Source organism: Salmo salar, chromosome ssa03 (genome assembly GCF_905237065.1).
Source record: "Salmo salar chromosome ssa03, Ssal_v3.1, whole genome shotgun sequence".
Classification (NCBI taxonomy): Eukaryota; Metazoa; Chordata; class Actinopteri; order Salmoniformes; family Salmonidae; genus Salmo; species Salmo salar.
This window is the reverse complement of record NC_059444.1, coordinates 8,839,320-8,854,710: the sequence shown is the minus strand read 5'-3', so window position 1 is coordinate 8,854,710 and position 15,391 is coordinate 8,839,320. Positions and strand designations below refer to the sequence as shown.

At 41.8% G+C, this 15,391-nt stretch overlaps 1 protein-coding gene across 2 annotated transcripts in view; it reads right to left on the bottom strand.

Annotated features, from left to right (window-relative positions):
- Positions 1-13,547, bottom strand: part of LOC106597174 (nuclear receptor-binding protein 2) — a 56,168-nt gene extending 42,621 nt beyond the window's left edge. Inside the window, exon 1 of one of the 2 annotated variants that reach the window (XM_014188406.2) lies at positions 13,009-13,547. In XM_014188406.2, the coding sequence (XP_014043881.1) occupies positions 13,009-13,125 (117 nt within the window). In that variant the 5' untranslated portion in view covers positions 13,126-13,547. The remainder of the gene's footprint in view (positions 1-13,008) is intronic. The other variant, XM_014188402.2, reaches the window with a different exon arrangement.
- Positions 13,548-15,391: the final 1,844 nt, after the last annotated feature.

The window sequence follows — 15,391 nt, the reverse complement described above, 5'->3', positions numbered from 1 at the left end:
GACTGGAGTTGTACGAGTGTCTTATTTGTGCACAATGCACGTCACAATCTGCCTCAGACTCCGTGGCGTCTCAGTAGGCCAAATGGTGAAAGATTGGTTTCCCAGCCCTCCACATACCCCGCTGTGACCGACTGGATATCGAACCAGTGTTGTCTGCAGGCCTCCAGACGGTATTAGCCCTCTGAGGTAAAGCCGAGAGCACAGAACTCAAGTTAGAATAAGCCCTAAAGTTTTTATTTATTTCACCTTTATTTAACCAGGTAGGCTAGTTGAGAACAAGTTCTCATTTACAACTGCGACTTGGCCAAGATAAAGCAAAGCAGTTTGACACAACCAATCGTGTAACTGTTGTATCAAAAAATAAAAAAAGCTATTGGTTATCAAAACTACACCAACTAAAATAGACAATACCATAGCTACATATTTGAGGCAGAAGAATACATTAGGGGCCACTGGTTATTGCATGCAATTTTAAAAATGTTGATGTGGTTTCTCTTTACCACACAAAGGTTGGTAGGCACAACAAAGCAGGAGTTGGAACCAAAATTATTTTCCGATCATTTTGTTCTGAACAGAACCATTATTTTTCTCCCCGTTCCATTGTTCTGATAAGCAAAAGTAAAGTTCTGAACCGGTTCAAACACAAAAACATCCTCTCACTGTCAACTGCACACATTTTTCACCAAATTTAACATGTGTAAATATTTGTATGAACATAAGATTCAACAACTGAGACAAACTGAACAAGTTCCACAGACATGTGACTAACAGAAATGGAATAATGTGTCCCTGAACAAAGGGGGGATGAAAATCAAAAGTAACAGTCAGTATCTGGTGTGGCCACCAGCTGCATCTCCTCCTCATGGACTGCACCAGATTTGCCTGTTCTTGCTTGAGATGTTACCCTACTCTTCCACCAAGGCCCCTCAAGTTCCCGGACATTTCTGGGGGGGGTCATGGCCCTAGCCCTCACCCTCCGATCCAACAGGTCCCAGATGTGCTCAATGGGATTGAGAGTCGGGCTCATCGCTGGCCATGACAGAACACTGACATTCCTGTCTTGCAGAAAATCACGCACAGAACCAGCAGTATGGCTGGTGGCATTGTCATGCTGGAGGGTCATGTCAGGATGAGCCTGCAGGAAGGGTACCACATGAGGGAGGAGGATGTCTTCCCTGTAACGCTCAGCGTTGAGATTGCCTGCAATGACAAGCTCAGTCCGATAATGCTGTGACACACCGCCCCAGACCATGACGCACCCTCCACATCGATCCCGCTCCAGAGTACAGGTCTCGGTGTAATGCTCATTCCTTCGACGGTAAATGCGAATCCGAACATCACCCCTGGTGAGAAAACCGCGACTCCTCAGTGAAGAGCACTTTTTGCCAGTCCTGTCTGGTCCAGCGACGGTGGTGTTGCCGGTGATGTCTGGTGAGGACCTGCCTTACAACAGGTCTACAAGCCCTCAGTCCAGCCTCTCTCAGCCTATTGCGGACAGTCTGAGCACTGATGGAGGGATTGTGCATTCCTGGTGTAACTCGGGCAGTTGTTGCTGCCATCCTGTACCTGTCCCGCAGGTATGATGTTCGGATGTACAGATCCTGTGCAGGTGTTGTTACACGTGATCTGCCACTGCGAGGACGATCAGCTGTCCATCCTGTATTACTGTCTTCGGCGTCTCACAGTACGGACATTGCAATTTATTGCCCTGGCCACATCTGCAGTCCTCATGCCTCCTTGCAGCATGCCTAAGGCACGTTCACGCAGATGAACAGGGACCCTGGGCATCTTTCTTTTGGTGTTTTTCAGAGTCCGTAGAAAGGCCTCTTTAGTGTCCTACGTTTTCATAACTGTGACCTTAATTGCCTACCGTCTGTAAGCTGTTAGTGTCTTAACGACCGTTCCCACAGGTGCATGTTCATTGTTCAATGAACCATTAACAAGCATGGGGAAACAGTGTTTAAAACCCTTCACAAATGAAGATCTGTGAAGTTTGGGATTTTTACTAATTATCTTTGAAAGACAGGGTCGTTTCTTTTTTTGCTGAGTTTAGTTCCTTTCTATTCCTTTTTAAACCTTCGAAATATATACACACTTTTTACATTTAGTGCAACATTAAATTACTTCACCAATCAATCAGTGGGACTAGATCAGCTTGCTGGAGCAGGTCATCTATAGTTGTTTACATGCACTGGACAGACAAATGTAGGGCACGAGATGCGACTGAAATTTGAGGGTGGGGAGAAGGCAAGAGAGGGTGGAGGAGGCGGCTTGGCATCTTATGACATGCATTATCTGAATTAGGCCCACAGAATTATACCTACGGAGGAGCGGCTTCTATGAAGGGACTTTGAATGTCTTTGAACTTCAGAGAGTTGGCTTAACTATCGTTGGACCAGAGCTAGCTAGCTAACAAGCTTGTATGTGCAGAGCAGCACCAGAATAAAGCCAAACTTTAACTAGCGTTGGAAAAGTTAATCCATTATTGTCTGTTCCTAATTGTGATTCTGAGAAACCTCCAATATTGCCTTATTTTACATGACCCATTTACAAAATGTAATAACTTTGTTGCAGTGTTACATTGATCCACTTTGGCTGAAAAGCTCATAGAATGTTAAAGTGCCCTTCAAAATGGTTATTTCTTGCCCACTTTGTGGCCATAACCTTCATACTGGTTGAATCAGGCAGTATATCAAGCTCACAAAGCATGCAAGTTCCTGTACACATGTCAACAAATAGCAATTTGCCACAGTAAGTCACCGGCTAATTATCTCAGGCAGGCTATCACAGTCACCACAATTCCTAGTTTTTCCCTTTGCCAAGGAATGCATTGTGCCAGAGAACTCAAGCAGTAAATTAAAACTGTTCAGCTCACTTTAACAGGATTGGGTCAATTCCATTTCAAGTCTGTTAAAGTAATTTGTTAATGAAACATTTGTTAATAAACCCAGGGAATGTGTCATAACGCTGTCACACTACCTGAGAGTTCAAGCGGCTCACCGGCCAGCCCCCCCTTTTGACACGTTATCAGACTGTCTGCAAGCATAAAGGCTTACTGCTGTGTAAAAATAACTACACTGAACAAAAACAAAACACAACAATGAAGGATTTTACAGTTACAGTTCATATAAGGAAAATCTGTAGATTTAAATAAATGCTAATTATTGGAGGACGGTTAGACGGCCTCACCCAATTCTCTAAAACGTTATTGGAGGCTGCTTATGGTAGAGAAATTAACTATAGCAACAGCGCTGGTGACCTGACCGTGTGGCGCAAGGACAACAACCTCTCCCTCAACGTGATCAAGACAAAGGAGATGATTGTGGACTACAGGAAAAGGAGGACTGAGCACGCTCCCCATTCTCATCGACAGGGTTGTAGTGGAGCAGGTTGAGAGCTTCAAGTTGCACGTCACCAACAAACTAACATGGTCCAAGCACAAGTTGTGAAGAGGGCACGACAAAATCTATTTCCCAATCAGGAGAATGAAAAGAATTGGCATGGGTCCTGATATCCTCAAAAGGTTTTACAGCTGCACCATCGAGAGCATCCTGACGGGTTGCATCACTGCCTGGTATGGCAACTGCTCGGCCTCCGACTGCAAGGCACTATAGAGGGTAGTGTGTACAGCCCAGTACATCACCGGGGGTCAAGCTTCCTGCCATCCAGGTCCTCTATACCAGGCGGTGTCAGAGCAAGGCCCTAAAAATTGTCAAAGACTCCAGCCACCCAAGTCATAGACTGTTCTCTCTGCTACCGCACAGAAAGCGGTACCAGAGCGCCAAGTCTAGGTCGAAGAGGCTTCTAAACAGCTTCTACCCCCAAGCCTGAAGACTCCTGAACATCTAATCAAATGGCTACCCAGACTATTTGCACCCCCCCCCCACGCTGCTGCTACTCTGTTATTACCTATGTATAGCCACTTTAATAACTACCTGCATGTACATAATTACCTCAACACCGGTACCCCCTGTATATAGCCCTGCTATTGTCATTTACTGCTGCTCTAATTATTTGGTAGATATTTTCTTAAAACTGCATTGTTGGTTAAGGGCTTGTAAGTAAGCATTTCACTGTAAGGTCTACACCTGTTGTATTCGGCACATGTGACAAATAAAGTTTGGTTTGATGGACATTACTGCAGTCAGCATGCCAACTGCATGCTCCCTCAAAACTTGAGACATCTGTGGCATTGTGTTGTGACAAAACTGCACATTTTAGAGTGGCCTTTTATTGTCCCCAGCACAATGGGCAAGTTCGTTAAGAACAAATTCTTATTTACAATAACGGCCTACCAAAAGGCAAAAGGCCTTCTGCGGAGACGGGGGCTGGGATAAATCTTGGCAAAAGAGAAATGCTCACTAACAAAGATGTAAACAAATGTGCACAACATTTACGAGAAATAAAGCCATTTGTGCATATGGAACATTTCTGGGATCTGTTATTTCAGCTAATGAAACATGGGACCAACACTTTACATGTCGTGTTTATATTTTTCTTCAGTATAATGAGAAGTCACAACAAGTCATGTGAGCGTTACAGTGGAAGCCACAATGTCATTCAAATTAATACAGGAATCCCTTGAGGGCTGTTTGCCTCGATATGGATACATTTTCAAACATTGTCCTCCACACTCTTTCGTCCCCTGATAGGCATTTACTCTCATTGTTGGCGTTGATTAGATTCATTTATTATAATTTTGTGTCTTTGGGGTCATGTCTTGAGGCAGCATCTACGGAGGCTGTAGAGTAACTCAAACCTTGGACACATTTACCACATTGGGACGGTATGAAGACACCGGCCTAGTTCCTGTAATATTGTAAAAAAAAAATCTAATTTCCCTTCAATAAGCCTTGAGATAAAGAGAGGAGATACTCCCTCCCTCCCTCAACATCTGACTCCAGCTCATACGCTCCTCTTGATCCTGAAGCGCTCAGCTCATATGTAGAGTACTGAGTTACTGTTGGCTTGTACAAAAACCCAACCTAGTGTTTTGGTGATATACAGGTCTCTCTTGTACCCAATATTTTCAAAGAAAGGATCATATAAAACATTTAATAAATTGTGTTACTACCAAAAAACAGAGGGTTACAACAGGAAGAAAAAAAGAGAACTGTGATATGCAAAAGGTATTTCCGATAGCAACCATATAATATCATGCATTATTCCAGTGGTGTAATATAGTAATATTGTCCACCTAAAAAAAAAAGGATTTCTGTATTCTCCATCATTGGAATAGCAGCTCTTCCAGCAGGACTTTTCAAAATGTCTCTTTTGACGATGTCCTTGAGAAGGCAGTGATTATTAAGTGCCATTCCGTCTACTCAAAATATTACGGTAATTCTTGTCAAGTCACGGTGCACTGTTTTGTAGACACAATGACATATCTCACCAGGACCCATCACTATTGACTGTAAAGAATGTATTCGGCGTGTTGTTCCGGTGTGGTAGAAAAGATAATATTGATGTTCAATCTCAAAGATGGGCCACATTATTGATTGCCCCGCCGACCTTGGTGTCATGGCAGTTATCTGGAAAGCAACTCTACAATACACTTATAGCTCACTATAAACCAGCCACAAACATTAAGCGATGACTCATGCATCACGTGTGTTTAGCTGGGCCAGAGCCTGGCTGTGAGAGAAGGCAAAACATATATTTTTTTTAAAAAATACATATTCCCGGGGGGAAAAAGGTTGATCTCAGCTACAGTAATGACAGATCTGAGAAGAACGATTTTGTTGAAAAGGTCTTACATTTCGGCTTTTCAAAAAAAATTATACTTTCTAACTTGTGCAGAGAAAAAAAAAAAAAGACTACGGTAATGTAACTTCTCCCTCCAATCACTTACATCCCTTTGCTGCCCCTCCCCCCCCCTTTCTTATTTTGGGGATCCCCCTTGAATGTGACAGAAAGGGAGCATTTTTGGGGTAAAAAATTTTTTGGAATGGAATGCAGCCCAGGAGAGGGGTGACATGCTCTTGCAAAGTCTCTAAAGTGAGAGGAGGCCTGGCCAATCAGTGGACCAACAAGTAGTGGTGTATCCATTAGTCGGATTCTGTTGCAAAAACGTTCTGCAACGGAAACTGCTTACCGTTTACTCTATGAACCAACCGGCAGCAAACGAAACGGGGAGGGACCTATCTGAATTTGGCCAATACAAACTTGTTTCTGTTGAAAAAACGTTTTCCAATATAATTTGATTTGTTTAACACATTTTTGGTCACTACATGATTCCATAGGTGTTATTTCATAGTTTTGATGTCTTCACTATTATTCTACAATGTAGAAAATAGTAAAAATAAAGAAAAACCCTGGAATGAGTAGGTGTGTCCAAACTTTTGACTGGTACTTTACACACCAAGCCATGAACATGAGTGACTGACATGTTTTCTGTGTAAATTCCAATGGGTGCAAAGCAACACCACTCACGATATATGATTACAAGTAGTGGCTAGAGCGTAAAAACGCCCACGTCCTTTGCCTTTCCAAGAAACCTGGGGAGAAGAAAAACACAACAGGAACAAGGCCATCTACAGAGCCCCATGTCGCAACATAGATGTCTTTCTGGATGTGCTTTTCGCTGGCAGTGAGCCGAGAGGGTGACAAAGGACAGAAACCCACGTCGGACTTGCTTTTCTTTCCTAAGGGGGGCTATTCAGGTACAAACAAGCTGGTTGTCCTCAAAAGATTGCAGGTTCTAGAAAAACATAATAGGAATGTTATCTTGTTGATGAGGTTCCTGCAGGATATGCTCGTGACTAGAGTCATATCGTCCAGAGGCAAAGCAGAGTCATGGAAATGTGCCTAACTGTCCAGGTGAAGAGCGCCCCCATATAGGCCTCTCAAATTGCCATGAAGATCATGGGTGTGAGGCAGTAGCCTTCTTCACTGTTGAACAGGCTGTTATTAGAGATTCTTTCAGACCTCTCCCATGTAATTCTCTCTGAGTATCAGCTCGTCCCCTCAGGCAGACCCTATAGGGTCGCTACGTGTAAGCTGAACAGGTATAAGCATCCTGCATTACCATGTCCATCAAATACCTAAACAGCAATAAATTAAGCCCAGCTGTGTTACTGAGCCACTGACAAAATATGTCAGGGCAGTTGTGCAATATGTATGTGGTTGTACGACGTGTACAATATCTATGACATGGGTAACGTGCAATGGATTTGTATAATTCAGGTATAATTCATGCTTGTTTTAAACACTGGCAAACAAGCAGGCCAGGAAAACATTGGTAGCTTTATGAAATTCTTCAGTTCCCGAAAAATTAATTTACTAAAATTACATTTGGAGAGAGGAGAAGAGAAATGTAGAGTCCTGTCCTTGCCTATGAAGTTAAAATAGACTGAAGACAAAGATTAAGTGGATTGGGTATTGTTACACAGGCTGGTTTATGTATGGCTGTATACACTGTATAAAACCATACACAAACCTCATTAGGCTGCAATAGATATTTTTCTCAATACTGCCCAATTTTGGGATGTTGACTGTGCAACAGTAAATAAAAAATAAAATAAAAAAGGCCCAATTCAAGGAGGCTGCAAAGTGTCAGACTTCAATATATTGTTGACTACAACAGTAGTTCGACTGGTCATTCAGCAAAAAGGTCCCCAATGAAATCCGTTACCGGGAGGAGAATGTCAACAAGTGCTTCTTTGAGTTATTACCTCTTCTTAAAGCCAATGCCATTTCAGTAGAGTAGAACCGCAAAGATTCTAACCTCAAGAGTTACAGAATGCCGGGTCAACCCAACAGGTAATATTGAACAGGTACATTCAAATGGAGAAAAAAAACTTCTGGAGGCTACAGACAAACCATAAAACGTTGCTCACATGTGCGCAAGTCACATCAGATACAGTAAATGGGCTAAAATGGTTAGAATACCCATGTAAATACCAGCTAGGACATTCAAGAGGACTTCAGGAAATGACTTCAAAACCAGCCGCTAGAGGAAACAGCCAGTGCCATAACCATCATGTAGACTTGGGCTTTGCGGTCGGGGTTGGACAGGTGTAATCCCATGACTCTGGATGAGAAGGTTGCGTGTCGCGTACCCAGTATCCCAGTCGCGTACCCATTTTATTTTTCATCTCTATCCCAAACCTTAACCGTTTGGAATGAGTGCCTAAACTTAACCCTTAACTTTGAAATTAGACGTTTGGTGAAATTGAATAATACAGAGCAGCGGTAGCAACAAAAACACTTTGAAATGTCTAATTCTGCATTAAGACAGCTTGTTGGTAAATACACAATAATTTTTTTTCAATAAAATGCAGTTTTGAAGTGAATTTACCTAACGTTTCAGGTGATCCAAATGACTTCATTCCTGACATGTTCACCTCTCTTAAAAAGGTCCCATTGTATTTCCCAAGTAGTGATGTTCTGTTCACAAAAAGCTTAACTTTTCCCCAAATAAATGAAAATGCTCCCCATAAATGTGTATCCCCTATACGGTAGAACCTGCAGATGATAGAATGTTGCTTACAGTACTGCATCTATTCCAGTCTTCCTCAAATCAGTAAGCCTAGAGTCCACTACAAAGGTTACAGCACAAGCACAAGGGCTTTCCTGATGGAAAGTTGAAGGTTATCTCCAGACATAACTCATGCTTTTGTCATTTTTTTCCACAGCTATGACTCGGCAAATGGGGCTTGCTCTGCTGATCGACTGCCAAAAGGGAAGATTAGACTAAGGGAGCGAGTGTGTGCCAGTTTAAGAGTCTGGATCAGTCTATATGTCGCTTAAATTTCAATAGAGTCCACATTTGAGGGGATTAAGAAAAATAAAATCTCAGTTGGAAAAACTTGTGTACACTAACCATTTGAAAAGTTATATGAATTTACTCTGAACACCCACGTCAAATGTGAACAGAGAGATGGCCTCAACAAGCCAATGTGCTGGAAAATGATCACAGCAGGATTTTCCCAAAGGTTTCATCTACTCTCATTTAATTCGCCCCAGCCCAGCCAGACATCCCTCCATCCGGTCCGAGATCAGATCCGCCAGCTAAATGGTAGTCTTGTGACGCTGCGCGTTTGCCGTCATTCTACCAACAATGATTTCTATTGTGCCAATGTGGTGCTTTCTGTTGACTCAGATGCTAATGATGACAGCATCTGCCTGAATTATTGAATGCATTTGGAAACATCAGCAAAAGTAAAATGTTCTATGCATCAGCTGTGTGTGCCAAATGTAATATATATATATATAAAACACATACATATATATACACACATACATACACACACAGAGTTCATATATCATCCAATGTACCAACTCTGGATGACAGATCTAAAAACAAAAATAGAACTGTGTATATAGGCTTCCTGTTCTGTAGGAGACTGTCTTATAGACAGTTACAGCTATACATTGGCAGAGGAATGTGGGGTTTCCTGTGATGTCGTGTCAGTCAGTACCTTCCAGAGTCACAGTATACAACACTCAATCATTCATTTAATTGCAGGGTACCCTATAGGACACTGACCGGTTGTCTAAACTGTAAGCTTTGTAGATAGCTAAAAAAAAAAAGTTAACATTTCTAATTAAAAAAAGAACTCATTGCCATGGTAATTTGCCGACCCCTCTATAGCGCAAAGTCTCTGGAAACAGTATGTCAAAATATGTGGAAAAGAGAATAGGCTAACAGATAATTGCAGTCATTTATTATAATAAATAACATAATTGCAGTCTTTTATTGTGTTGGATTTGTCATTCAAATCTGACCAATGCTGAACCCTTGTCAAGGTTGACAAAAGGAGGGCTAGGGAGGTATACTGCCAAGGGCTAGGGAGGTATACTGCCAAGGGCTAGGGAGGTATACTGCCAAGGGCTAGGGAGGTATACTGCCAAGGGCTAGGGAGGTATACTGCCAAGGGCTAGGGAGGTATACTGCCAAGGGCTAGGGAGGTATACTGCCAAGGGCTAGGGAGGTATACTGCCAAGGGCTAGGGAGGTATACTGCCAAGGGCTAGGGAGGTATACTGCCAAGGGCTAGGGAGGTATACTGCCAAGGGCTAGGGAGGTATACTGCCAAGGGCTAGGGAGGTATACTGCCAAGGGCTAGGGAGGTATACTGCCAAGGGCTAGGGAGGTATACTGCCAAGGGCTAGGGAGGTATACTGCCAAGGGCTAGGGAGGTATACTGCCAAGGGCTAGGGAGGTATACTGCCAAGGGCTAGGGAGGTATACTGCCAAGGGCTAGGGAGGTATACTGCCAAGGGCTAGGGAGGTATACTGCCAAGGGCTAGGGAGGTATACTGCCAAGGGCTAGGGAGGTATACTGCCAAGGGCTAGGGAGGTATACTGCCAAGGGCTAGGGAGGTATACTGCCAAGGGCTAGGGAGGTATACTTAAAAAAAACTAGTATGTGAAGTTTACAATAGAAATAGACATTGATTATTAGGCCTTTTCTATGTAAAGTCTTAATCATACTGGGTCCTAGCAGGAGAACAGTACTCCAACCAGCACTGTAAAAGGTATACCTACATAGAGAACAGACATTTTATGAAATACAAACTGGGGTTTCATGCCTGGACGAAAGATGGAAACACACTGCCCATGAAAGCAAAAGAGAAAAGGCTAATGTTGGTAATCTGTTGTTTCCACCAGGATACATTCATTGCACTTTCCTCATACTCGCCATCTCCTAGAAACCACAGAGGTGGTGCCTTTCAAGCCTCCTCATAAAAATCTAACAGGCATTCCTCAGAGCGACGGCACTAAACATATTGAGTGGAAAAACTCTGCAAACAAGCCTGGCTTTCAGCCTCTTTGTACGAATGGCTCGTTCTAACACGACACACCCTGCCCTAAAGCCCCTTGACACACACATACAAGTACACAGGGGAAACAGTGTCATCAGCACACCTTCACACAGACTTTAATGGCAGGAGAACGGACTAGTATGGTATCATAGGTGCCGAGTTGGAGGTTGTCTGACCCAGTCACCCCCCATTATCAGACATGTTTAAACATGATAAGTTTGTAAACTTTTTTTTAAACATACATCTAGAGAATGCAATGGGCGAACAAACTCAGAAGCCTTGTGTAGATTGCATTGTGTAAAAAGTTACCCACCACATGGTAATTTGATTGACTGTATTTGCCTATATTGGTATGACCATGACTTTGTTCAATTGTCAGAGCACCGAGTAAGCCTAAAGGACCAATGCTGAATGTTAAAAAAAAAAAAACATTGAAGGAAGAACGAAAACCTGCAGCTCATCAGCTCTCTCTAAAGTTGGACAATTCTTTTGCAACGGAGGCCTATACTATGGCTACGCCCCCGTCGCCCAATGTCGATGACTGCGCGACACCTATATGTGGTATGCTAGGGCCCCTGATAGTACTTCAATCATAGTTATTGGATTTCACAGTGAAGTGTCTGTCTACGTATATACCACACTTCATCACCCAGTCACAGGTACCTCATTTGCCAAACCCCAGTCTCACACCTAACCCCTATGCTGCCATAGTCTGTCAGGGGGAAAGTTATCAAGTCAGTTGCACAACTGAACGCATTCAACCGAAATGGGCCTGCCACGTCTGAATCAGAGAGGTGCGGGGATGGGTGCTGCCTTAAAAAGCGACGTCCATGTCATCGACAACCGGGGAGCAGGTGTTGTGGGGGGGGTTAACTGCCCTTGAACAGCAGATTTTTCCACCTTGCCAGCTCAGGGGTTCGAACCAGCAACCTTACTGGCCCAACGCGCTTAACCGCTAGGCTACCTGCCACCCTCATCTACACAGCCAGGCCTAAATGATTCCCAATCACTGCAGACCAGCACTGCTACGTTAGCCGTACAAGAAAAAAAGAAGAGAAGCTCATGACGCTAACGTCTCTGAAGCGTAAAAAAAAAAGGAAAAAAAAAAAGTGCAATCTGTAATATTTACTGCTGTTCGATTGGCACTTCAACACCCAATAGCCTAATTTAAAACTATCGAGCCGGTCAAGAACGTGCTACTCTCAAAGGAGGATGACAATGTCAAACTTTTTGAACTTAATGAACAACAAATCAAGGGAAAAGGGCAATTTAAGATTCTTCAATAGTAATGAAAATCCTGTTTAGTAACGTCATATCCCATCAGAGCCCAAACTAAGCATGTTTTGCTCCATCCTTGGTAAAACAATATATATATATATATATATATATACATACACACACACACACATATAACACAATTTCAAAAAATATATATATTATATATTAAAGCACTCAGGGTAAGCAAATTGGCTTACTTAGTGATGCGTAGAGTTTAAGTGTCATATATATATTTATTTATTTTTTATTTATATATATATTTTTTGTATTAAAAAATGTATAGCCTCAAAACAAGGTTAAAACTATCTCAGTCTTTGCATCCATAGCTTTGTCAATTAATTTGAGATGTTACATTTCTTCAGCCCCATCCTTTAGCTATTTACCAAAACAGAAGCGGGGTGAGGATTTCCCCTTTAAAGACATGGTGTGTTTGAGGTACACATGTTCTCCATAGATCAACAGATCTTCAAATAAATAATCAATTTAATATAATAATCCTATATTCTGTGCATCCCAAACAATGTCTTAAGAAGGGAGATCTTAACAAAATTAGATGGACTGTTTGTAAGGCGTTCTAGACATATTTTATAATACAATGTCATATTTTGTTATGTCAATGGCTATACGTTTCTCTAAGTTTCTTGAAAACAGCCAAAAGAAAAAAAATCATATTTGTTTGAATGTTAAGATTTTGTTTTTGTTTTAAGCTAGCTACAACATTTCAGGCATTACAACATAAATATATTTAGCAGAAAGGACATGTTTCGCTGTCATGTAAGGCTAGTGGAACAGAGAAATGTATAGAGATGACATAATAATTTCATCTGCAACATTGTAGCCACCTGAACGTGACCCTTATTGCGCAACTGAAGAGTTCGGCATTCATTGGCGAACTAAAAACAAGCTGTACATTGCGCATGTGTCATCCACGAATTGAACAATTATCTGAGAAATACAGTACCTGTTCCTTTCGCTTCTGCCAGCGACCGCAAGGGCTTTCTTCCAAGATTTCACTCTCATCCTCGCTCTCTTCCTCTTTCCCCCGACACCCCGAATTCTTCTCCTCGGACATGGTCATTTCAATCCAGTCAATTCCCCCCCCTTTTTTTTAAAGGAACGCGCGTTTATAAACTCAATTCCTATGTTTAGCCTACCAAGATTAATCCGATTTGCATATGTTGCAAAATGTAGAAACTGTTACGAATTCTACGGTTTAACCTGCAGTCCGTGGCGTCCTCTCAAACCACATCCAACAATCAAATGAGTTGTCAAAACAAGCGCATTCCCCAAGAAAGAGCCAATAGGGGATCTTCCAGGAGGTGCTGCAACACGCACAGCCGCCGCTGAACTGTGCTTGAAGTAAGAGCGGGTGGTATGCCACACTATACAGTCTTTCCATAGTGGCCTCTGCGGCTTTTTGGAAGAAAAAAAAAATGGGAAGATCTCAATCGTATCCTCCTCGTGTTCTCTCTCGTCGTATCCTTCTCAAAACCAATTGGATGAGAAAGTCAGAGGTCCCGCCGCTCTGACTTTCTCCTCCAATGGATTTTGAGAAGGATACGAAGAGAGGACGCGAGGAGGATACAATTGAGATTTTCCCTTTATTTCCTTTCCGTCGGACTAGTTTCTGTGATCTTTGGCCACTTCCTGAGTTTTTTGTAATGTAAATACTACCGTAAAAACTGAAACGAAAACGCACGCCGATTGTGGGAGAGGACGTCTTTTTTTTACCCACCTCCTACCAAGCATATCTACCTCTCATGCAGTTCCCTCTTTTTGATTTTACATTGTATTTCATAGCCTACTTATGTTTAATAGGCTATTGTACTGAATAGCAATGACCTTTGGGTTGAACAGGAGAGATTACATTCCATAATGTGTTTTCAAAAATAAAATATTTAACCTTTATTTAACTAGGCAAGTCAGTTAAGAACTTGCCTAGTTCATTGAGACAGCCCATGACAAAGGCCGAGGATGACCGCCCGGCTCAGGAAGTATGAGGTGAAGGCCCTCCTGTCTCTGACCAGGTTCTTTGCCTTCAGCGCAGAGACTTTCTCCCTGGCCGAATGCGTATTTTGTCAATACCCATGGTTCTTTAAGATCCCAAAACCATAAACACAGACCAGGGGCAGACAGAGATAACCGCTTTAATCTCATTTTTCTTTTCTCTTGAACTGCTTACTGGTAAATAACAACAAATCCAATAAACAGGGTTGTTCTGGCATTTGTGTCCCTTGCTATTGTAACCACGAAAAACACGTTAAAATTAAATGATAAAACATAATGCAAGTCATTTATACTGGAAAACGTTGATTAAAGCACTCAGGGTAAGCAAATTGGCTTACTTAGTGATGCGTAGAGTTTAAGTGTCATATTTTGGGGATTTAGACATATCTAATTTATTTGAATCCTAGAAAGTGAACAAAAAATATTTAATCTATTGTATAAATCAATAAAAACAAAGGCTAATTAAATACCTTTTTTTTTTTTTTTTACTAATATGTGTGTCCCTCAGTTTTGTCATTGGTGTTACCGCCTTCAAAATCCCTCGTTGATGATATACAAGGACCTTGAGCATTCTCTCCAGCGGCGAACAGCCATAGGGTCCTCACATTTAGGACTTACTAAAAGGGTATGATTGGCTAATAATATTCCTTAATATAGGTATGTCTAAATCCAGTGTCACTCTATTTAAATGAAGAGAAATAACATTGAGAGCAAAATGATTAATCATATCACTTTACACTGCGTGCACAATTATTAGGCAAATTGTGTATTCCTCGGGATTAATTTTATTGTTGAACAAACACAATGCTCTCAGTCAATCCAAAATGTTATTGAACCTCAAACCTGAATGTTTAACAAAGGAAAAGTGAGTTTTGTTTTTCTCAGGGAAATATATAAGTGAGCACAATTATTAGGGAACTATTAGTGTGCAGAATTATTAGGCAACTAAATTACAAAAATAATTTCTCTCAACTCACTTGTTTATTCTCAATTTTTAGAGAAAGTGTAACAGATAAGTAACACAAAATGACAATTATATAACATTTTTGACCTTTCAAAAGTATTCAGTGACCAATATAGCCACCCTTATTTTCAATAACTGCCATGAGCCTTCCATCCATGGAGTCTGTCAGATTCTTGATCTGTTCACGATCAATTTTCACTGAAGCAGCAACCACAGCCTCCCAAATGCTGTTCAAAAAGGTCTTCCATCAATGTAAATCTCACGTTTGGAGAAGGGCCCACAAGTTCTGAATAGGATTTAAGTCAGGTGAGGAAGGGGGCCAGGTCATTATTCAGGCATCTTTGAGGCCCTTGCTGGCTAGCCAAGCAGTGGA